Raw genomic sequence first — 25,511 nt, forward strand, 5'->3', positions numbered from 1 at the left:
AGCATGTGAATAAGGTGTCTGTCAGCCCCATTTGCTCATTTCGGGGCATATTTATGTTACTCAGCCTGAGACTCCTCAACATCTCAGCTTGGTCAGTGAAAACTCCGTGCTGAAGAAACTGTGATCTGTAAAGTCTCATGTCACTGGAAAGCACACATACCATACTATTTGTCCTGTAGGTGCTATTTTCTTCACTGTCTCCTGAAGAAATCACACCACAGTAAGTTGCTTAATATTTAGAGCCCTGTATTCTCTGAACTGTGGTCCCTCTAGGACAGGACTCTTCAGTCTGTGTTAAGACTCTCATGAGGTCCCGATTCACTGCTGGATTTCCTAAGAACTACCTGGCATTGATTATATAGAATCATAGAGTGGTTTGGGTTGGAAGGGACCTTAAAGCTCATTTAATTCCTACCCCCTGCCATCGCAGGGACACCTCCCACCAGCCCAGGCTGCCCAAAGCCCCATTCAGAATGGCCTTGAACACCTCCAGGGATGGAGCATCCACAGCTTCTCTGGGCAACCTGTACCAGTTCCTCACCACCCTGTTAGTAAAGAATTTCCTCCAAAGATTTCTTCCAAAATCTTCTAATGCATCTTTTTTTTGGCTTCTTCTGATGCCAAAGGATTAGGCTTTCCCCAGAATTTCCCAGACAGTGGAATAGTAAAAATCAGAAAATCTGCATACAAGAATTAATTCCTATGAATCACTGGTGGTGTGTGGGTTGGGGCCTCTGCAGTTTAGCCCCCCACTTCATCATTCAACTAATGCATGCATCCCACACTCCTGCAACTAATCTGCTGCAGCAGAGCAATATAAAAATGCAAATATTATGTAAAAAGAACAGATGTGTTCTGCTGGCAGCTGATTTCATTCTTGCTCACTTCTTTTAGGGTCTGGATGCCCTGAGCACAGGAAAGGCTGGGAACCCACACTTCCTATGCGGTTGTAGTTTTAGGTCAGGGCATCATCAATGGCTTAAGATACTGCACCTGGCAAAACCCAGCTTGCTGTCCCTGATGATGGTGCCTGTTTCCTTCCATTAAATAGATGCTTTTCTGTTGAATGTTACGACTTCCACCAGTTCAGTTTGGGTCAAACAGTCATTTTAGTTTTTCCTATGCTGGGGTAGTAAATCTTCAGGAAGTACAGAAATGAGTCAACCACCTAGGCTGAGATCTTAGTCCTAGTGAAAGAAATAGGTATGTTCCTATTTATTTAAGTGAAATCAGAGTTTCTCTTCAGATTTCCAGCTCAGACCTGTTTCTTGGTACTGATTATTTGTGCCTGAGTTCCCTCCAGTCTCTTTTGTAATCATAAAATCCCTAACAAGGGTTCAGGTTGCTTCTAGGATCAATTAGTCCACTGATTTCCTTTTCTTTTTATTAGCTATAGCCCTAAATAGAAGATCTAGCTCTTTCAAAGTTTTGCTTTTAGTTTGAGTACTTTTTTTTTTAGGTAATATTTTTTTTGCTACTTTCCCTTTTTCTGTTGTCTATTAATACTACAGACATTTCAAGCTCATTTTTAATATGACATGCAACTTCCTTTTCATGGTTGTCAGATCCTCCTGCTTTGCTGTAGCCAGTTAAACAGTTTCTGCTGTCTGTAAACCTACGCAGTACTTGAAATATTTCATGAAAGAAGTAAAAGGAAATAAGACTCATGATACATTGTCTATGTTGATAATGATATTTAACCTTAGTATAAAATATCATCTAAAAGAATCTTTTCTATTATATATGTACATTTACATACACATATTTATTTGAGTTTTCACTTATATCCCTAGAGATGCAGACAGTGAAGCCAGACACAGTGTCTGTTTACCACACTTCTGTTATGAAAGGTCATGATCTAATTTCTTAGCTTTACATCAAGACACAAGAGGAATACGTGACCCCAAATTACTCACTATTCAGTCTGAATAAGCTGATGTAGGATGTAACAGAGAGCTCAGCATTGCTAAGCATTTATGGGAAGTAGTTTGTTTTCGCGCAGGACTGTTTCTTCCAAACGGGGAGGAAAGATTTAAAAAAAAAAATGTAGAGAGAGTCATGAGTGATAAAATTGTTCCTTTAATGGGTTAACTACAGTATGTGAAAACAGAGAGCTCTTTAAAACGGTTAATTCAGTCAAGCTTTATTCAATAGATAAAAGAGTTTTAACGACAGGTGCCAGCCCATCAGTCCCTTTTCAGAAGGATTGTGTGTTTCAAAGGGTAAGTCACTTGCAAATGTTTCTTTCAATAGGTGAGAAATCACTGACAAGAAGAGGTAGTCACTGTGCTCTCGCTAAATGGCACAAAGGGTAGTTAATACCAAGTTACATTTGTAGTGTGAAATTGAATTTTGTTTGTTTATTAACTATCTTTGATTTTATAATTTATCCCCCTCCCAGTTTATTTACACAGTTGGTCCATGACCAGTTTCATCGAGCACGTTTCTTTGTCCTAGCCCAGTCGTTCAGAGAACTGAAATCTCTCCGTGTGGAGACCTAAATGCAGTTTTCTGAGAAGCTGTATAACTGGCCGGGCTTGTTTAAAGTTAAGAGTTTAACTCTATTGACTTTACTGCTTTGCTGTTCGGTTGTACTTGAGTGACTTCATTAAAGAGGAGGGTAGTTACTTAATCGCACAATCCAACCTACCAGTATCACTCGCAGTTTCCTGTTCTATTCTTATTCGGTGAGCTGAGAGTGAATCCTTTTTCACGAGACCTTTTTTTCAAGATCTCTTCGTGATTTCATTTGAACAAAAATCTTCTCCTTACTCTGCGAGATTTATTTCCGAGCATTTTCTTAAGAGAGCGTGTTGGAAAATAGCACTTTGGGATTTGCTTTAAACACGTGTCTAGTTTGGTTAATGTCCTTTGAAACCCTACACGGCTGCATGGGAGGACGCTGGCATACATTGTAAGGGATAGCTGGCGTCTCCACACACCCCGCTTACCTTCATTTAGCATCTGTAATACAGTAATGCCGAGAGGCCCTCTATGAATCCCTCATAAAGCAGCCATTGTGTACTCACAATTCCTAAAGAGTTTATCCTCTAAGAGCAGGAGACAATTAGTGCCCAAGACAAGGGGCAGCCCAACAGGACAGCGAGAGGTTGAGGAGCTGTGGCCGCGGCCCAGCTGAGCAGATGCTGCTGCCTCGCAGCGGGGATGGTGTTTGAGGAGGGCCTCGGAGGACAGCAGTGCGGGATCTGTGCAGCCGCTGCTGGTTTCCCTTGGGCTGGGCAGTTCCCGTGTACCTTCATATTTAGCAAGTGATGGAGTGCTGGTGCTGCCGTGACACAGGCACGGCCGCTGAGGCAGGTAGCAGGGTGGCTGTATCTGGCACTTAACTTTTACACGTGGACATGCAAAGCTCTGCGACTGCTTTTCAGACTTCTGAGCAAACTCTGTGTCTTATCTGAGATGTAATGAACCTAAGTTTCCTATGCAGTCGTGTTTTAATGTAGTCCCAAGCACAGCATGAACCTGCGGATAACAATAATATCCTCATATCCTTCTGTCTTGCCAACATCACGAGTTTATTCTGATTCCCACTCTGTGAAATAAGCTCTGCATGCAATTGCAATGCACCTTCTCTCTCCATATCTGTCTTTATTTTGCCAGCTGGCTGGGCAGAAAACACCATGTTCAGGTTGTGTGGAGGTTATGTGCTGCTTAGGTATCTGCTGGTTAAATAACAATGAAATTTTACCTGCCCTTGCTTTGGTTTGGGTGCTCTCTCCTCTGCCAAGTCATTTGCATAAAAATAAAACACGGGATTAATCATCACTGTGATGAATTAATCAAGACATTAATTAAGAAATTTCAGCAGCTCTGCTGAAAATGGTCTACATGTTCTGAAGTTATCAGCAAGGGGAAGGAGGGTATTAAAAATTTGGTTTCAGGAGTGCTCTTCCTCAAGTGGAGTTACTGTGCATGCTCCACTGTTAGGACATTTGCAAAGCTAAATAACACAGATGTATTTTGAGAGAGGAAGATTTAATACCTGATAATCTCTAAGGTAACATTTTTTGAAGAGTAGAAATACAGGGTAGTATTTCTACAACTGTAGAAATTTCTAGTAGTATTTCTACAACTGTAGAAATACTGTAGGATCCCGTAGTTTCCTACATAATAAGATATAAAATTGTGCATTTAAACATTTTATATAAATTATATGTGTATTTATACGGTTATACAGAGTGGGGGAGGAAAAAAAAAAGGCACAGAAGTGAGGAAAAAACATACTATTATATTGACCAAGCTGGTGTGGAAGCATCCAACTCATCTGCTCTGATTGGTGTCCCTTGGCCTGCCCTAAATACCTCATCAGGAGCAGCATTGTTAAAATCATTGTTTCCATTTTCTGTTCTGTGTTGTACAACTGTGTTCTGTCCTTCCTTCTTTCTTTCCTTCCTTCCTTTTCACTTTTAGGAAGTAGATACTGGCTCTGTAAGTAATCACACTTTGCCTTTTTCCCAGAATTATTCTATGCTGTCTTTCTTTTTGTTGTGTTCCAACAACTGAAAAGTTATATGTAATTATCTCCGTCTCTTTCACACATTTTTGGAATGGCCTGGCAACTAGTTATGTTCAAGTCCTGTGAAGACAAGCTTAATTTTATCTTCATACAAATATTGTTGAAAAAAAGTTCAGGGTACATGTAAGTTTAGGGTGCAAACGTCCAACATGGTCTACATGTTTATTTAATTCGGACCTCTATAAATTTTTTGTAAGATTGAAAAATCTCAGCAAACATTTTTTTTCTAATCATTTGAAAATATAATTTCTTGCTTCGTAGGTGTTTAAATGTTACCAAGAATACCCGTAAATAGGAGGAGGGAGGGGGTATCTATTTGTAAGATGAGAAAAGGAACCACTGCCTATTGTTTGACCTGAACAGCTCCCTGATTGACTGGGAGAAGGAGTATCTCCATGGGAACAGATGAATGTCTGGTTTTCATGTGGTGAAATCCCCAATCGAGCTCACAGTGGCTTCACTAACGTGGCACTCTAAATTGGCTGTTTGCATTCTGTTCCTTACCTTTAGCTAAATTAAATAAATGGAGAATACCTCTTCCAAAGTTACTATCCCCAAAATTATACAGTACGCAATGCTGTAGAAATTGCAACATCTTAATTTAATGTTTGGTTTTTTATTTTTATTTTGTGATTTTAAGTAAAGCAGGCAAAATAATTAAATGAGATAAAGCGTTTAGTATGGAACAGCCTTTCCAATATGCTCCTTTTGCAGATTCGGGTGATACGGGATGTATTAACATGCTTCCTGGCGACAGAAGAATGCTGTTAGTTTGGGGGAATTTGGAGAACTCCAGAATCTATTGTGTCTACGGGTTCGCTACAGCCATTTACAATGGTCTGTTTTCCCTCCTAACAGGAGGGAAATGTCTGTTGACTTCAATACTGCTGAATCTAAAAATAAGAAAAGGAGATTAGAGATAACAAAGGAACCTCAGTTAATGTAACAATAAAAAAATTGCAATCCAGGTTGGACTAAGGAGTGATTCCTAAATATTAAAGCCCCAGTGGTCTTATCTGGACCAGCTGCTTATAATGTCTGTGAGGAATGTGGCACATCAAGTGTGTGAACACTGCAGCTATTGTATCCTAACAGGCTGATTGAACCCTGGATAATTGGCATGTAACCTTCTCTATTAATAGTGCAGACAGATATGTGAATTAGCTGAATGCCTCAGACATATGCCATGCATTAACCAAAAGGGCTTACAATTCTCATAACAACTTGGCTAACTATTACACCAGTAATTATTCTTTAGAAGTTGATAATATTAGAGAAAAATCGATAAATAATTTGTAGTTTCAGTGCAGATTATGAATAATCATTTGCACTGTAATATAATCGCCACGGGTTGGATTGTGGGGGAGATTCAGGACTGATATTTTGACACTTTGATGTTTTTAGAAGGGTCAGAGTGTGATTCTCTGTCTTTGTTTAGCTCTTGTAACTTGAAGGAATCGATAGGCATGTGGAACATTTAGGATAATTTTGGGATTGCTGTTCCTTCTGCTGTACAAGAAGGTACAGTCAGAGCCATTGTCTTTGGGAAGACAATGGATTATTTTCCTTTGTGAAATATGATACAGAGGGTTAGGTTGCATTTTAAAAAATGGCATAACATTATCTTAATATACTGAACTTATCCTTCCATTTCTGTTGTTTGTCTCAGATAAAATGGAAAAAAAAAAACGTATTTTGTAATTAGGCTTTTTGTTGTTGTTATTAAAGTGATACAGTGTAAGTATGATTCAACTCTGAGTGATCTTGAAAGAATGCAGCATTACAACACTATAAAAGCAGAGAAATATCAACTGCAGGCAGAGAATATTTAAATAAGGGAGCCCCTAGAGCTGTATAACCTGTCTGGGAGTATGTGTTTAGTGTAACAGACTGCAGCAAACAGAATAATCCAACAGAGATCAGTGACTTTGTTATTTGAGAACCTTTTGCAAAGGACTTTTCCTTAGAAAACCTCTTACAAATTAGCAGGAAATAATTGCACTTTTTAGGACAGAAGGTCCAGTTTAGATGTTCCAACACTTGTGAAGCTTATGCTGTTGTTTTCTCTAAAGAAATGGAGATTCAGGCAGTCTCTTTTGCAAATGCTTTAGTCATTTAAATGCTACTCTTAGTAATTGCCATGTCAAGTTAGAATCAAATAAACACAGACATAAAAAGTATTTCAAACAGCTACAAATATTACACAAATAGAGACTCTTTCATTTCTGAGGTAATTTTATTTACATTTGCTGTATCCCACAGAGGCTGAGTTTAAAACAAGGCATCAAGAAGATGTTACAAATACTAGGACCAGATCTCAAAGAGCTCCCCAATAAAAAGCGAGCACCTAATCTCATCATATCATTTGGTAATAATGTATTTTCATGCAGAGTGTAAACTTCTTCCTTGCCCGTGTCGAGTGCTCTCCCACATGCGAGCTTCCCGTCACTGGTTTACAAAGACCATAACACTTTCTCCCACCTGCTGCACTTTGTTCTCTAATTACCTGGCTCTCCTCTTATGATCCAACCAATATCTCTTCTCTACAGGCTTTTCAGCCACAACATAGTAATTACACTGAGTCTCATCTTTCAGGTTTAAGATGAACTTCCTGCTTTCAGGCCCCCAGTTATCAAACCCCAGCATAATTTCAGCTACTGCTAGCATTTGAGAAAGTCCCTAGTTCACAAATATTCCCACTAATGTGATTTGCACCGAGCAGTTGCACATAGCTGCAATACGCATCATGTCTAGACAAACTGAAAGACACATCATTGGTCTGAATGGTGGTGTTTTGGTCCCATTCACACCGGTTCAAGAGTATTTGTTAGGAAACTGAAGTAACAGAAGGCATTTTAAAACCAGCTTGGCTGTAGGGTTACTAAAAAGCTGAGGAGCCAGCGTAGGAGGGGGCTGAAATAGGCTCTTTTGTGTGCATGACTTTTGCTGCTTGTCTTTCTCATTTCCTGTCTTCCCAATGGAAAGGAAAAAAAAAAAAGAGAGAGCTCTAACAGGCAACGGTGTGTTCGTGCAGTCACAGGGATGAGATGTGAACCAGCGCCTCAGAGCTCAGCTCCTTGTGTTGGAAGGGATCAGGTTTGATTTGATATTTGCCACCCAGCCCTCTCTCCTGGCAGTGCCGGAGCCTTGCCTTGCTGACCCATGTGGGGCTGTTTTACAACGAGCTCATTTCCTACCAGCAGTAGGACGTCGGCAAATTGGTGTGCTGGAAGTCTTACTGCCTTTCCAGTTTCCCTCTGGAGGTCTTGTGACACATGAGAAAAACCAAAAGAAGCAGCCCAAATCATTGCACCTTTTACTTAGAAATCAGAGGTTGTGCCCAGTTTCGGAAGGTGACTTTACAGGGTTTGAATCTCTGCCAGACATGGCAGTTGTAGCCCTAATTTATAATTCCAATTCAATGGATTGCCATCTAGTTCAAAAGGCATTTTATTCTGATTTGTTGGGAAGTCAGAACAATTTGGTATGGTCCTTCAGTAGCACTGGTAATAATTTATACAAAGATTTATTTTTTTCTATATCCTGGCAGATATTCTGGTGACATACATTTCTAAGAAGACTTTAAATTTTGCGTGCTTGAGTTCAATTTTATTTTATTTTTTTTTGGTTTATACCTATTTATATTTTCACGTGTCTAAACTGTATCATCTGTAAAATGTATATAAGCTTGTTTTGTGAGAAATATATAATAGAATGTACATTCATTTTGGTCCTGTCTGTATTGGGTACATTTTAGCTGTCTCTACATACCTAAAATGTATCACTATATAAACCTGGATTTATGTCTTTCTCCACAGAACACAGACATATACACTTCTTCAGAAGTTCTCTGGATGTTTCCATTTGTCAGGTTTCATATTTTCTTCGGTGGCAGACCTGCCACAGTTAGCAGTGAAGAAAAGGCTAGTAGAAACTGGCAGATAGATGACCTTAACTGGGATCAATACAAAAAGCTTCAGGAGCTTATGAAATAAAACGCTTTGAAGTAAAATGCAAAATTGGATTTCACAAGCCATCATTACTGTTTGTCACTTTGGGGAGGGGAGAGTGAGACCTATATGCTGTATTTAAAGTGTTCACATAGGAACAGAACATGAATGAGTTGAGTTCAGAGCAGACTTTAAAGATAATATTGCCCGTGAGCAAATTACTTCAAAGTTCTCTTGCTTACAGGGTGTGGGGGAAGTCTAAGTAATAAACTGGTTGATTTTGTGTGTCACCGCTGATGGCCAGTGTCAGACACATACATTGAACCGCGAATTGATATATTTTATTGCTCCAGCTTTCCAAAGATTTAGGGCTGTAATCCACAGCTACAGCCAGGTTTGACCAGGGCAGCCGAGGCCCTGGCACCTCTCCATCACATCCACCCCCCCGGGATGCTCTCAGCCCCTGCACAGGAGAGGGTCTGCCCATGTACCGCTCCTTCAGTGCCTGTTGGATTGTGCATGTGGGCGAGGTTTTATCGTGTTACAATCCTACCAACAGTAACTATTTCCAAACTGTACCTCATTTGAGGCTGTCCCATTATTACCCTTCTGAGAAGATCAGATCTATTGGGGTTATTTTCGCTTGACTATGAGATCAAAATATATTTTGTCATTCAGAGTTTTGAATGATTGATAAGCATTTACTCCTAAAATGAGGGAATGGTTGGGTTTTTCACCTGTACTTAGCATCCTACAGGGCTGGGTTTGCCAGGCTGGATTAATTTGATGGCACTCAGCAATTTAAGGCTGTTGGAACTTTGCTGGCAGATGGGGGAGGAAGCATTTGACTGAGGGTCTTGCAAAGCACCGAGCTGCTCAATCAAAAGGTTTTGGCATTTATCCAACAAAGTAAGAAAATATGGTTCTGGTTTGGTCCTTACTGCCCACCCACCATCAGATTTTTCTCTCCCATTTCTGAGAAGGATTAGGTGACGGGAACAGGAATCTGTCTTTGATTTACAATCCTTAGGCATGGTTTTAGCTATCTTTAATATATTAAACAATTATTTCAGGTTTTATTTTTAATCCTGGGAACACCTAACCTGGGGGTGGGGGAAGAGAAGTACAAAGGCTAATGTAGCATACCTGGTAAAAGTTTTTTTAAAACAACAACAACAAAAAAGTCTTTACAGATACATTTTTTTTTTTTTAAACCTTTGGTTTGCACTCATGGGAAAGGTTTGCTTTGTTTCACTTGGCAACAGCTTTGTGAACTGCCTTCTTCTTGATGTTTAAAAGAGCAGTAGAGTGTGGACCTGTGGTTTGAGAAAAATGAACTTGTCATCCTGGATGCTGCACTGAAACTGAAGCCACTGAAACTGCCTGCTTGGGTAATGCAGATGGTTTATCCCAGGTGGAAAGAGTTACTCATGCTGATTTGGCTTCTGCATTTAATCCAAATCGTAATAGTTAACGGCCACTGCAATCAAATACAATGCAGAGTAAATATTTCAATTTGATGATGACATAGAAAAAAGCATAGGTTGTAGGTCCGGCTCAGGTTGGTTAAAGAGAATGGGATACTGATGGCAAAATACTTGCACTGCACGTAGGAACTTTGTGAACCAACTGGAGAGGGGGACAGGCTTCCTGACCAGACTGATGGCCGACGAACGTATGCTGTTTAATGAGATGGCACCGCTCACAGAATAACCATTGACTTCGTGGCTAAGACTTTCTCAGGATGAGGGAGCAGCAAGTTTTAAGTCTCTGATTTTGATTTCTCTGGGATGGAGCACTGCTCAGAAGCAGACAGTGGTCTGGACCCACATGTCAGATCAGCTTTAGGACATAAGTATAGGGTGGTAGCATCCTGTTAGCATAGTGCACAGGAGCTGCTTCATAACCAATTTCCTTGTACAAACAAAGAATGACAAGAATGAGAGATAATCAAGACCTTGTCCTTGTAGTTCAGCATCAAAATCAGAAGGGAGACCAGGAATTCCCAATATTAGCTTTTTATAGTAGAAATCCCTATGTTTATGGAGATTAAGAAAGGTATTGATTTGTCACAGACCATAAGGTTTACTGTGTGTCTGACTTGTTCTTTAATTCCCCTGGGTTTGACAACATCATCTTAACCTATTTAAGGATCTATGATGAAGGGTAAAACATCACCATCTGCTAAAGCAAATATTTATGATTTATTAAAGACTACCAAGACAGTAGGATAGCAAATAAAATCTTCATGTACCTTTTTAATGTGGTGGAAGGAAAAATAATTCAGAGTTCTTTTAAAACATACACAAGATTAGTTTAAGGAAGATCAATGGATAGAGCAGAAGTACTTGATTACAAACAGATTTTAGCTTATGAAATTATACAACTTGTTAGGCAATAGGGTGTAGTGTATTGAAAAGACTTTTTTTTTTGTTGTTAAAACGTCTCTGTCAGTAAGTATTGCTGAAGTCTGTACTGCACAGACAGTCACAGACAGACACACGAGCTATACTCACCTTTCTTTACAGACACGATGAGTCACTGAGCAGTTTGTGTCTTCCTCCACACAGATATGTACCAAGAGCAACATTTTGCAGAATGACAATGGAGTGAATCACTAGGCAGCTCTTTTTCATCAAAGATAAGATTCTGAACTCTTGGACTTTTTTGGTCTGGTGCATTTTGAAAACAGACTCCTCTGGTATATTTTGTATAACAGCTGCCACCACCATTCCTGCAAATCCCAATAAATGAGGTATTCTCCCAGCCTTTGTTGGTGCTAGTGCTATGGCTCAACAACAAATATCGCTGCAGTCATTTAACATATGCTCCCACAGCTGAAATTAGTTTACTAAAATATACGTATCTTTAACTGGGCACACCGAAGCATGGAGGTCTGTCCATCCTCCAGCAGGGAAACAGCCTCCACTGGAGACCGCCCTGTGCTGAGGTACCTGCACCCGTGCTCCCCTGCCTTGCTGGAAAGGTGGGAACCTCACACGCTGGGCAGTCACAAACAGCTGGAGGCAGTAACTTCTTAAACTGCTACAGCTGTATCTGCTCTGAACATCAGCCCTCAGCCTGTGTCTATATTGCAATTGGAGGCATGATTGCAGGCTGTGTTGACATATCTAACGCTCACTTCAATTAGTTAATTCAGGTACTTGTATGGTCTGAACTTGAAGCAGTGCTGCTATAACTGCACGTTATCTACTATCTTGATTTCCCGTTGTGTTGTATAGGCTAAAATATGCAGTAAGTAAAGTGCAATTTAACGTTACGGTTAAGCTAGCCTAATGGCTAACTGGCATGAAAAAGAGTAGTTTGTTAGACTGGCCTAACTGCTACATCGTACTGCCTGCTTAGAGATTTGGTGATGTCCTTAATTCCCTAAACCCAGCATCATTTACCCTTGTTGAAGCTCACTTTCAAAAACAAATACACAAACATAGCTATGTTGCTTGACTCTAATAATTCTGAATTTCTCATTTATGGCTTTCAGCATCCAACTAATTTAGATGCTGTTCAGAAAACAAGTTCTGTATGCAGCCCTGTGAGTAACAGGTAGGAGTTGTTTGCATTGATAGCCATGATTAACATCGTAGTACTTGTTATGAATAAGTACATGTGAAGGTTGAACCATGCTGAGTTTATTAGGTATGTTAGTGAAAGAGCACAGCCCCTGTTAAACCTCTGATTTTCAGGCTGTTATTTTTTAATAAAAGACTTTTTTTTTTTTTTTTGGTCAAAATAAGACATGTTGAAGTATATTCTTTTAGGTCCCTTGTGTAATGATTATTCCTTTTTTTTTTTTTTTTCTTTTTCCCTCATCTCTCAGTCTGCCCAATGCACAACCTCAAAACCACTGAGGTCAACAGGAGTTTTTCTTTTGATTTCAGTGAATGTGGATCAGGCAGACGGAAAGCTACATACGAGATCCTGGGAAAGGGCAACGCATCCAAATGCGAGGTTTGTTAATGTAATGTAGACATAAAGCCCAGATTTAAGCAGTTCTCCAGCAGAAGCCTGCGGTGCAACGGCAGGAATTCTTGATACCTTTACTTCCTGCATCTCTTAAACACACACAACGAAGCAGGAGGGAAATTGTTCGTGATAATTAACTGGTTAAAATAAGAGTGAAGAAATCTAATATAATCAGGGTTCAGCAGTTGCATAGACCTCATGCTGATTCCATGTAAAGAAATTAATTTCAGCAGCAGAAAATAGCCATCTTTTAATTTGGTAAAGACTGTTCTCCTTAGCTATCGGGATGGTTAGCAGTGGGGACAGGGGATTCTCAAACCATGGTTCGAGGATATGTTTGCTTCAGGGAAGAAATTCACTTTACTGGGTAATTTGGATGATCTGGGTTACAACACAAGCTTATAGACATTTTTTATCTATATAAATTACAGAGTGGTGAAGTGCGGCAATGGTGGGAAAGGGTGGAGGGAAGGGGGTGGAAAAGGGGTAGGAATGTCTTGCCAGCTCTATTGCTGGAGAAAACATACAGTATAACTGTCAAACGTACTGATGTGAAAGTATCATTTAAGCTGGATAAGAGTTTTGTTTGTTTGTTTCTTTTGTGTTTGGACAAGAAATAGAACCTCAATGTAACATCATGTTATGCAAGATACAGATGAACATAATGTGCTGTAAAAACACGGGCAAGACTTCCTCTGCACTTTGGAGGAAAAAATAATTTTACTAGTGATTCAAAACTAGAAAGCTAGAGCTATCTACAAAGCTAGAGATTCAATACGAGACAGACGGGTACGTGGAAAGACAAGGAATGGGACTGAGCACGTCTGTGCTTCTTTTGAATAAATGTTAAGGAAAGTCCTAGCAAAAGGGGATAAAATGTTGAAATAGCATTCCTAAAGTCAAACAATAAAAATATATTTAAAATTTGGAATGGATTGTCAGCCAGTATAATTCAGTCTTCTGTGGGCTGCAAGAGAGCAGCACTACCAGATGAGTATGTTTCTCACACAGTATATAAAGGGTGCTTTACCCAAATGTTTTTTTAATCAGTCCATTTTTAAACAATGTAAGCTGACAGCAGCCCTTTAATATGCATCACTAAGGCTTTCTGAATTGTAAGTAGAAAGGACGAGTAGATTTCCCTGAATTTAGGAGCATGGTCTGGAATTTCATAGGTGGAGAGAAAAGGCTGCTTTCCTTTGAAGTTTTCTGCTTTATATGCTAAACAGTGCTGTTGACTGATTTACTGCAATTTCACATTCAGGGGGCGGGGAAAAAGGAAAGCAGCGACTTTTTGTTGAGTGTGATGAGGAATTATTGACAGATAGGGATACAAGTTCCACTTGCTTGCAAATTTGCTTTCAAACACAACAAGTTAACACAAGCAAGGGCTTGTAACAGTGCAATGCAACATTTAGTAAAGACCTGCCACATCTGGCAAACTTAAAACATTGCCTGGTTTTCCACTGGGCTTAAGAAAGGATGTGCTATTAAGGAAAATGCATAGTTTGCAGTTAGCATAAACATATTTTTATTTTACTGGAAATGCTTAGTGTACCACACTCTTCCACTGGTATTAGTAAAGCTCTTTTACCCTATCTTTCTACTGAATGTTTAAGATTCCTGGAATATTTTGTTTCCACTAGAACATTTACCCAGCCTGATTATGCATCAGTAGCAGAGAAGCATCCTCAATTATAAATTCATATGTCTGTGGTGAAACGAACTGTAGACTTATGTGAAGTTCCAAGACCCATAAACCTGTGAAACAAAATAAATTCTTTCTAAGAAGTCACCTACTAAATTGTGATCTAAACACTTACATTAGAAATTAAATCTCCTCAGCTTTCAGGAATAAATGCCAGACTGTACAACTATAAAGCACATTGTATGATTCTGTGTCAGCATATGCAATTCTAGGCAGAGGAAAAAAAAAAAAAAGGCAATGATATGAAGCTATGAGCAAGAATTCAATAGAGGTTTGGTTTTAGTGTTTCTGAAAAGAAACTGTCTCCGCTAGGAGAACGCTTCTTCCTCGATAGCATATCATTATTTACTTCTTTTCACGCTATGGAAAGATGTTTCTTTGAATCTTTATGTGGGGAAAGAGACAGGCAGAAAAAGAGTGTATGATAAAAGACTCTGCTAAGTATAGCATACGCATCTGAATGCACAAACGCAGTGCGTGCTTCTATGCAAAATGTGTAACAAAGGGAAACAAGCCTTATCATATCAAAATATTATGTGTTTTGTTAGTGGGTATTTATGTTCTGTAATGACATTTATATTTATAAAGAAATGCTTCCCACTACATTGGCAGTAACCAATAAGACAAATTTCAGTCACTTAATTCCTGAAAGTGGCATTTTTTATTTTTCTACTTAACCAAACCCTTCTGTGCCTTAGTTTCCTATCTCTCAATGATATCTCTTGAATTCTCAAGCATGTTATTAAATCAGGTATATGTTTTTAAAGCGCTTGGATATTTCATAAAAATGATTGCATAAAAGTGCATTTATATGCGTACACCTTAATAAAAGCAGACCATGCTAGGCACAATTAAACTTGTTATGTCCCACCATGCAAATCTTCCTGTATAGCTTGAAGTTTAACTTTCAAAGCTCAGCTGAGTTTATTCAACTGATTACTATCTAATCCACCCACCCATCATCCCACACTCTCTCAAAAAATGTTAAAATCCTGCCCAGAGTGATATTTTTATTTTTAATCTTGAATGCCTAAGCGCTCCTCACAGATGTGAGAAAACTTGGGCCTCAGTCATTACAGTAAAGCCACGATATTGTCAGGCAGAACAGAGTCCTCAGCAAAAAAAAATGAGACTTTCACGAATATGCTGTTATCTGCCCGTGGGTACTGTAGAAAGCCCCGTTCGAATACCTGGCAGCCTTACATCTGCAAGTACTGTATGCCACCAGCATGCCTGGCTTGTTTGCTGTGCGGAGAAGCGGGAGTCACCCTGCCAGCCGTGCGCGCTCTCCTCTCTTCCTGCGCCACTTCTATCTGTTGCAACACACTGGGTCGTTTCCTAACTTCCCAAAATGAAAGCACGTATTGCAGCCAAATGAAAGCTCATTTGCACATTTGCCTTTGCTTGTACAATTGTTTGTGGATTAAAATAATGGAAACAACAGGCTTTTGTGATCCAGCCTGCACTGAAGCAAGGGGACACAGAGACCTGGAGACAGGGAAGATGGGGAGGTAGAAGATGTATGTGCCATTTCTTTTTGGCTCAATCAGTATGCCCAGGCAACTCTTCTGGTTCTTATTATTCCCTTTTTGGTGATTGTCAGCCTCTTACTCTCAGGGTAAAAGCATCTGACTGTTGTTTGGCTCATAATTGACCAAGACCTTTGGCTCGTAGTTGTCCAAGACCATCTCCAGTGCCCTTTGGGAGTTTGCTTCCTCCCTAATCACTGTAAAGAGGATTCTTTCTGGTTTAAAAAAAGTCTGGTCTAGCTTATTGAAATACTGGTCTTACCAAAAAGCAGACTTTCTTGGCAGTAGAAGCAGGGGCTGGCTTTATTCCTGGTGGAGGTCACGCTAGAGTCTGTAGGAGGCTGAGCCCTACACGCTCTTTCTGGATTTTGCTGTGCTCTACGGTACTCACATCAAGCTGTTTTGTAGGAAATATTTTATTACACTGAATTGTTTAATTCACTGGACTGGTGTGAACAAGTATAACTTGTTGGTTCTCAGTGAAGCTATGAATGTTTATGCCTGCGGAGAATCTTCCACGTTATTTTTAATCTAACTACATTAATAGTACTAATTAAATATTAGTACTTGACACTATATAACAAGTCTGACCGATTCCTTTTGCAAGGATATAGACTCAATATCTGTCAAAGTAATGTGCTATATTGATTTAAAGACTACGTCTACTTGATCAGTGAAGTTTTAGTTATAACTGTGTCATTCTCAGGTACAGTGCTCATTATTCTCAGCACAGACTTGCATTATTGTGGCATGCCACATTACCTAAGCAGGTCTACCCATAAAGGAATCAGCCTTTTGATATTTCTTGAAAATTTTAGCACCTTGTAAGGTGACCATGGAGGGCTTGAGAGGCAGCTCAGGGCTCCTGAGCACCCCTACATCTCTTGAGTTGGACTCTCTGAGTCCAAAGACTTGAAGGGTTAGGTGTAAATAAAGAATGATTCCTATAAAGATCAACCCAGAAAGAACTCTTTAGGGCAGTGTTCAGTAAAAAATCCTTCTCATAAAGCTACAGCAAGTATTCTTTAGACAAAACAGCTATTTTTTATACATAGATGCAGCTGTAAGGTGAGACTATTCATTTTTGGTCTATAAAAGTCTATTCAATTATATACAAAAAAGGGTAATTTGGACAGGCTGGGGAGAAGGAAGCCTCTTTCAGATGATCAATACTTTGCTATTTGTAATAGCATTGAATAGGTTATCATTAGTCTTCAGATACTGCGCACACGGATGTATCGAAAGAAGATTAATCACATCTGATTATATACAAATTTCAGATCAGTTCCAACAAATCCAATTAGGGTTTCATAGCTAATAAAACCTCTTTGAACTCAGTGTACCCCTCTTAGGATGCAGAATTGCCTGGCGCTGAGCACCTCCGGTGAGATAAGGAACGGTCTCTGTTAAAGCCCGAAGTCTGAGAAAATCAGGCCTCCCAAGAATTAATTACAGGGGATTAACAACATCTATGAAAAATAACAGATGCGGCTAAACAACAAATTTGCAAGCAGCAATCTGACCAATCAACATAAGGCTGAGTAAGCAAGTGGTTATGCACCAAACGGGACAAAGATTTTAAAAATATATTGTTATACTTAAAAACATATTTGAAATGCTGGGAGTATGCAAAACATCCAATTATGGAAACAGCATGCTCGAACTACTGAGATAACTTCGCATTCTCATTATTTTAAGAGGTGATCTTTAAAAGATCATTTCACTCATGTTTTCTTTTCACTCAGCCTAGAACAATATGGAGCACAGGTAATGTAACTGCCTTAAGTAGTTACTTTGTTGGCAAAAAATAAAAAATAAAATTAAAGTCCATTTTAAATCTATATACTACAGTGATTGAGCTGGAAAGGATGGGAAAAAATAAACACTACGATTAGTAGATATGATATCAGGAGCTGGCTGTGCTTGAAATTTCTCTTGATTATTGCTGCTAATGCTTGAGACAGACAGGAACTGCAAATAAATAAATACATTCTGTTAATATTTGCTGAAATTTTTGAACACATTCCCTTTGGCTCTACTTGTATCCCATCTCTCTTTTGCTTTCTGAGAACATATGTGTGATTGAGTTAGGGAACAAATGTTCAGAGAAAAAGTTAAAAGTTTCTAAAATTGGCACACTTTAGTGTTTGTGTCGGAGATTTGTGCACTTAGGCCCCAACTCAGAAAAAAAGCATTCCTGCTCAGGACAGCACTGGCACAGCAGGTAAAATTTTGTCTGCACCAAAGCCAAAGGGACAGGATTTCTCCTATAGCACTGAAACTTTTCTGTATGTTTGGGGTTCTAATCCTACCCCAAAGTCTGAAAAAGTTAATGAAATCAGTCCCTTTCAGTTTTAATGGACTTTGGATGAGGCTTTCAGATGGCAAACAGGAAAGATTTTAGGTGACTTTGTTCTAGCACTGGAGACCTCAAGGATTAAAAATTGGTGCATTGGACCCTGCAGAATCATAGGAATGCCTTAAAATAATGGATGTTTAAAATCTGAGATCGTTTCGTATCTTGAACCTCAGTGGTTTATGCTTTCCAGCTGCCCTGCTATGAGAGATCGACTTGTTTTAAATTATCCAGGGAAACTGAAAGTCTTCAGTGATCCCCTGGCTCCTGAAGCATGGGGCTAACCAAAGTCACCAACTGCCACATCATTTTTGATAAAATGGTGATCTAACAAAATAACTGTTAGCTGCATTTCAAATATCGAATGCTGCAGATTGTGATCGTTTGGCAAAACTTATTTTTTTTATGCAAGTTTTCCAAAACACTTTAGTAAATAACTTTCAAACAGCAAATCAAAACATTCTAGGAAAACATGACTCCAAACGGATATTTTGCCAAGAAACAGGAAGTTTCATGTGAATTTATGTTAACAGTTAGAGATATTCTCTACCCTGCAGCTGGGAGGTGTGATGTGAAAGCTCCTAAATAAGTGTCCGTAGTGGTCCTACATACAGACTGGTAAATTCTCTGAATTTTCTGCTGCCTTAGATTTGCTATTTACTTGGACTAGCTAACTAAAATGTATATCCCCAGCAGTCCCACCTCTAAGCTCAGTTCTTTCCTGTGCCAGCTTCTAGCACTGTCTTATTGTTGCATGAGTGCTTTTAGAGCAGGATGCTAGCAGCTATAATAAAGGGGGAAAGAAAAAAAAAAAAAAACAGAAAAAAAAAGTTAAAATTCCTTCCAGTCAAGCAGATGCATCTTATGTTGCATTCAGAAGGTCATAAATCTTCTGATTAAGCTATCTGTTTGTTATAAACTGTTCTCAGGTTTTAGGTACGTTCCAAGAGGACAGACCTGTAATTCTGGCTTATGGAAATAAGTTGTATTGCTAGAAGTAGGTCCAGGTCTGAGACTGAATAACATTACATTATACACTTAGTTGTTAAAAACATTAATGAAATGTTTTCCTAGGGAGCAGAAAAACAAAACAAACAAAGAAAAAAATATACCACAGTTTCAGTGAGCTTCAGAGCTCTTATGGCCTCTGATTTATGAGTTTTGGCAGGTTCTGGAACAATGTTAGAAGAAACAGTGAGAGAAGCCTGCTGTTACAGCAATAGAATACTATAATATTCTGAATTTTATTTCAGAGGATTTAGTCTCTTATTTTGTGGCTTTGTGACACCAGTGGGTTGAATTATATTCGGTTTACAGACTCTCAAAACTGTAAAATGTATTTTGGAATTTAAAAAAAGTCACAAGTGAATCTAGGCAGATTAGAAATAATACAAAAATTTGTTCGTTTTACTAGAAGAAATTGAACAGAAACTGGGCATGATTTCAACGTCAAAACACAATACAGAACTGATTTGGGTTTGCACTGCTGCATAGATGCAACCAGCCCTTTGTTCATTGATCATTTAATTACAGCAGATTGGTATTACTTCAGCGGCAAGATAAATACAACATTCCTCTTCTGTGGTCTATTTTCTGTTTATTGTTCTTATCTTTTGTACAAGTGGATAAGGGGGAAAAATGAAGCCAGAACATAAGCAATAACAAGGTCCAAATACTCTTGCTTGCCAGTGTTAAACTAGATAAATTCTTCCTACAAAAAAATGCACGAAAAGGGATACTATATGAGAGAAAACTGCATTTTTCTTCACATGAATCATCCTGTTTAGTTCCAGTAAAATTCCCATGGAAACTTCAGGGCCATCTAGCAGATCCTGCACTATTTGTTAAAGGGAAATGTTGTGGTTTCAGGTTTGCCGTGGGTTCCTACCATGCCATCCATGATATTTAGCAGTATAACTCCAGTAAGTACACTAAGTCCTACGGTCCAGTCTCTCAGAAATGGAAAGCAATCGAAGATGTTGCATTTCTGGGTGTAACGGTGGCTGCCCCCCCCACCCCCCCAGAAGACTAGCAGGGCCACTAGATGCAGTAGCTTAAGAGCTGATAGTAAAAATATTGCCTGCATTAAGCTTGTTTTTTTTTTTTTTCCTCACTTTTTTTTTCTTTTTTGACTAGATAAAGTCCACTCCCTTCAGATGTTCTGGGAATAATTTAAAAAAGACAGCCTAAATTTGGGACCAGAACCACAGATATAATTTAGAGTTACTCATAGCAGAGCTGAACATTGGGCCACGGGCTGTACAAGAGCCAGCGCGGGCAATGGAAGTGAACTTCGCAGGCACTGTTTTCCCTGCTAGGCTCAAACATCACTTCCCAGGTTCCCAGAAGCTACCTCTATCCTGAAGATCCTACTAAGTATTTTGTCAATTAGCATACATATTGACTTTGATGGGATCGGGTTTGCTCCGTATATAGCTTTCGTGCCAGCATAAGTACAGCAGTTTATCGGCGTGATTTGCTTTACTGCTATTAGAAGCTCCCAGGGATGACTGCAGTGGGGTAAAGGTGCTCGGCACTGTGTTTTTTCCTTCCTACAGAGCTAGTATAACGTGAGGAAAGGCTAAGTTGTTACTATAAGTTTTTGCTGCTACAACTGCTGATTTTTGCTACTATAGCTGTTCTAGTTCCTGACTCATCAGTGACGTTTGTGTGCTGACAAAGGGCAGTAAGATGGATGCAGTCTCTTCTCGTCAGCTAGGTCTTTGCCTAAATACGAGCTGCAGGTTTTTTCCAGTACATTTTAGCAAAAAAAAAAAAAAAAAGCCAACAGGACATTTCCCAGGTAGCCCTTGCCCCAGCAAGGCTGTGCCTCCTGCCATGAAGTTTGTTGGCTGGTTCAAGTCTTTTGACTAATTTTGATATACCAGGAGGGGAAAGGGAGGAAGCGAATGGGTTTCCACGGATTTTCTAGATAATATTTTTGTCTGTATTAGGGTGGTAGTAAAAATCCTATTGAACTCTGAGCCAAATGGAGAGTAACACCAGTCACCAAGCAACTAATGTAGGAAAAAGGATGAGTGTTAAACGAGTGAAACAAGTAAATTAGTGAAGCCAAACAAAGCAAAAGCAGAAAAAAATCAGGACGTCAGTCAGCTCTCATTGTTCCAAAAAAATCCCTTCAAAACAAATTCCAAAGCAAACAACACTTTCCACACTTTCCACTTAAAAACCCAACAAACTCTCAACATATCAGCATTCTAGCAATTCCTGCTATTGAATGGTTGACTCTTAAACAGTACATTTTTTTTAAGAGGAAATATTTTAGCTATATAAATAAAAGACGTCCAAGAATCTTTGTTTTCTGCTGAAATGCAAGGCCAATAACTTATCTGCTATTAACAAGTTCATCTTTTGTTTCCCCAAGGTGCTTTTTTTTTTTTTTTTTTTGTGCTTTTGGCAAAATTTGGAACAAAGAGAAAGCAGCTTCCCCTCCTGTTGTTTTGCTGTCTTTGCAAGCATTTATTTTGTCATGGAGACAAAGCTGAGTTTCCTCTGCTGTGGTGTTGTGTTGCGTGAAATGTCCCAACGTTCCTATGAATGGAGGCTTCTAAAGACAGGCTGTTCTGTTTTGAACTTGTTATGACAAAAATAGCCAAAAAAGCCAGCTTGTCAAATTAGGAATTACATGAGGTCAGCAAATTTGGGAACAACCACAACTGGAGGAGAGAGAAAGAGAGAGACCTAATTATGACTTGGGGGAGGGAGGAAGGGTGGACCTTTTTGAAGCAGCCCCAAAGCCTCTTTTGATCTCTGAGCGCAGTGGGGCACACAGTACAATTCTCCCACTAATTTTGGTGGCAGACGACCAGGTTTTAATATGCCTAAAAATAACCTTAATGTGGGCCAATATTCTGCCTTGCCCTCTGCACACCATACGATTATTTCTGCCAGATGTATAGACTACTTGAACTGTGAGGTTTAGCAGCGTCCTAAAACCATGTGCCCTCCTCTGATTTTCTCATGCTTTTACACAGTACCTGTCGCTGTCGCATCAAAGGGTAACTTCTGCAAAAGTCTGGCTCTGAGAAAGGTCTGGAAAGGGAACTCAGCACATTTTAGAGAAGTTTGGCATACAGCACAACAGTTTTACCACTTGGACGTTTCGTGTCATAAGGCACAGGGTTTTCTTTCAGCTATGTACAAGAGTAAGGACAAACTGTAAAATTCACATCCAGGTCCAAGCAGCAAGTCTAGAGATGATTTTGATATGTGTCAAACTCTAATATTATTTATATATGTAATTACAGAGTAATAGTCTAGTCTAGTCTAGGAGACTGCAGATACAGCAATAAGCCAAAGTTCCTGTGTTCTGATCTTAACTCAGTGACTCAGTTTGCTCATCTTGTAACATACAGATAATAATCGTGCTGACCTGCAGTGGCACATGGTTAAGCAGGCACTCAGCTCAGTCCTGGCAGAGGCTGAGGGAAGCTGCTGGGAGATGCTCTCCACCTGTCAGTTTTGCAATGCTCAATAAATCCCTGGATTTTTAATTTATATTTTATTTTATTTTATTTTATTTTATTTTATTTTTCCAAGCTCCGTCTATCAGAGTCTATCAGAGATTAAGTATAAATTTTAAATTCCTTAAGAAAAAAAAAAGTTATGTGTATTTGTTATTTCAGAGGAAGTTAGAATTGAGATTTATATACAGCTAAACAAATTAAAAGCAAAATGATAATTGTTGTATTTTCTAAGAATCTTAGGACTTCTAAGTTAGCTGGGTGTGTGAGGATAAAGGATGTCCTGACTTCTGAACACTTGGGAATGGCATCCCCAATTGTTTTGACTAATACAGATAGAGCACATTAAAACATAACGCAGTAGGTTGTTTAGTCCTCTGCCTCTGCTCCCAGAGGGTGCATTACAGAACAGCGCTGTTCTCGCTTCTTTCCTCTGGTCATATGCAGATGCAGAACCCAATCACCATCTAGACATTAACCAACTATTTATTCAAACCGAATTCAACCAACTAATTGTTCCCGAGCTTTTCCCTTCAGTGTTCATTATTTGGCATGTACAATTGGTCCCCTAAGACCTAGGTCATATGACCTGACTTTTTTTTTTATTATTATTTTATTTTATATTTTCATCCTAACTGGATAATTGGAATGTGAAAGCATGATAAATAGTAAATAAGCAAATTACTTGGTAGGGTTCAGTTATGGACAGAGCCACCCTCTCTCCCCATCTCCGAACTTCTCTGCTAATAAAAACACATTCATGACAGTGCTCACAAATAGCAAATCAAACTGGACACAAACACTGAATGTAAAAGGCAAACTTTCTTTGCAAGTGTTTGCAAATCCTACCTCGTAGACCACATTGGCTCTGTTAGCTACATATAGTATCTGTGGACACTATAACAGATATCTCACCAGTGCTTGCAATAGGAAATAATTCAGCTATAATAAATCTTTGAAGTGTTACGTCTGGAAGTGGCTATCATATTTTCACATAAATTTTCAATCTTGTAGTTAAAATATATCTGAACCTTACATTGGCTCTGACTACTGAGTTAAAAGTCCAACATTCTGATTTGTTAATTTTTAACCTTGGTATGTAAAATGCTCTGACTTTTTTTTTAAGTGAAGATATAAAATTAGCAGACCTCCCCCCCTAACTTTACTACACTTGAATGTAAAACATACAGTTAAGCACCACTTGAACAAAGCAGTAATAACTAAACTAGATAACCTATCTGGAGATAGTCCAGTCTGAACAAAGACAGCAATTCAAGCTGAAACTGAAAGCCAATATTTAATATATGAACTGGTAAAGGCAGTATTCTCTGTAACTTTAACAGAATCACAAAAGTTTAACAATTATGTGTGGGGTTTCTATGCAAATTTTAGCCTTGTTTTTATCACAAACAGAAAAGAAATATTTTCAAATAGCAGCTGAATAATCTTACAAATTAAATTACATGAATGCATCTAATCTGGGAAGAAGGAAGTTCTGCCTCAGATGCATATTTTTATGCAACAGAGCTGTTTACTTTATTTGTAAACCCTTCAAAATACTGTCCAAAGTTCATTCTTTGTTCAAGGTAAGAATGTAATTGTGCTGCCCGAAATGCAATATAAGTAATAAAGTTAGGATTCACTAGAGAAAGACAATTTGGAATTAAGAAAAAGCAATTTAAACAATCTGAATGCTTCTCCTCCCTTCCCTTCTTCTTAATGACTCTCTCTCGTCCCCTTAAGAAATCTTTGAAGTAAGCCAAAAAGAACAAGCTAGTCTGTTTAAAGGTCATGTGTATCTCTGCTCCGCTTCCCGTTGGTGCAGTATGCCTTTGGTAATCCCAGGAGTATACAGTGTTGTTTTACATTTTCATCCAAGTTTCACTTTTGGGGAAGACACGGCCATGTCCATGCCTTACAATACAACCTTTGATATTTGTTTAATATTGTTAATTATAGCCTTGTTTGGTCTTTCAAAAGCAAAGCCTATCAGTGGAAGTGCAATGGAGCTTTATTTGTAAGCACAGTGTGTGCTTACTGAGAAATAAAATTAGGGAAATAGAAAAGCATATTGAAGATAGGCACTCCTTCAGCAAAGATAAATGATTTAGTAATGAATAGATTCTTCAGGCCATAAAAAATCCATTTATTTTCTTTTGAATTTCAAGTGGAGGACTTGCACTTTCCCACTCACTTATAATCAGTTAAAATTAGAATACAGAGAATGAAACCAGTGTACTGGCAGACCAGACAACAACCATAATGTATAACAGTAGAAGTTAAATTAACAGACATTTTAAAAGACACAGCATTTCCACAGAAAGGTACTTGTATATTACCATTCAATGTGGAATGAAGATGTGATCTAAAATACATATTGTTCTTGTAAATTATGTGCCTTGTAACAACATGCTGCCAGACTTCAGTCAACTCATTTAAATGAAGGATCCGCTTGTCCCCTTCTGTAATTGTGGAAATGAACCAGAAATAAGATTAGTCCAACAGTTTTTAGGTTGGTTCCATATTAATCTAGATTCCTTATCAAGGAATCTGATCTTGCATCTAAGTGCACCAAATGCTGGCTTGTACCTCATTTGTGCTTTTCTGCACAGAAAGCTGACGCCCACCTGGCCGTGGAGTACAGGGGGGTTTTACTATTGCAAAGGTCCCACTGAGGTCAATCGCCAGAGCTATTTGCTTTCCAGAATAAAAAGGGAGAGACTGGAGAAATGTAGGGAAAACTGGCCATTTAGTTTTTGTGTTACCTGTAGCCTTCATATTTCAGCACTAATGTGGGTAAATGTGTCAGGAGTTGGGTAAATGTGTTGAAACTAGTGAGATGGTTACAGAACAGTGAGATGTGAGCCAGTTCTGCAATAGCTGTGTTCCCCACACCACTGCTGTTTCTCCTTAATATGAAGAGAGAAAATAGAGTTACCTCCAGGTCCTCACCACCCCATTCT

The 25,511-nt window shown here is 39.0% G+C and overlaps 1 protein-coding gene across 8 annotated transcripts in view; it reads left to right on the forward strand.

Annotated features, from left to right (window-relative positions):
- The window catches only part of LOC308178753 (uncharacterized protein), a 92,436-nt gene that overhangs the window by 48,864 nt on the left and 18,061 nt on the right, over nt 1–25,511 (forward strand). For 3 of the 8 annotated variants that reach the window (XR_013939950.1, XM_080557812.1, XM_080557811.1), the window contains exon 3: nt 12,387–12,456. The exons of 3 other annotated variants lie outside the window; for them this stretch is intronic. Coding sequence is in view for 2 of the 5 variants with exons in the window: in XM_080557812.1 (XP_080413938.1) it covers nt 12,387–12,456 (70 nt within the window). In the remaining 3 variants the exon portion in view is untranslated. 2 more of the 8 variants (XR_013939949.1, XR_013939953.1) reach the window with 2 other exon arrangements.

Source organism: Anser brachyrhynchus (assembly GCF_964034855.1).
Source record: "Anser brachyrhynchus genome assembly, chromosome: 16".
Classification (NCBI taxonomy): Eukaryota; Metazoa; Chordata; class Aves; order Anseriformes; family Anatidae; genus Anser; species Anser brachyrhynchus.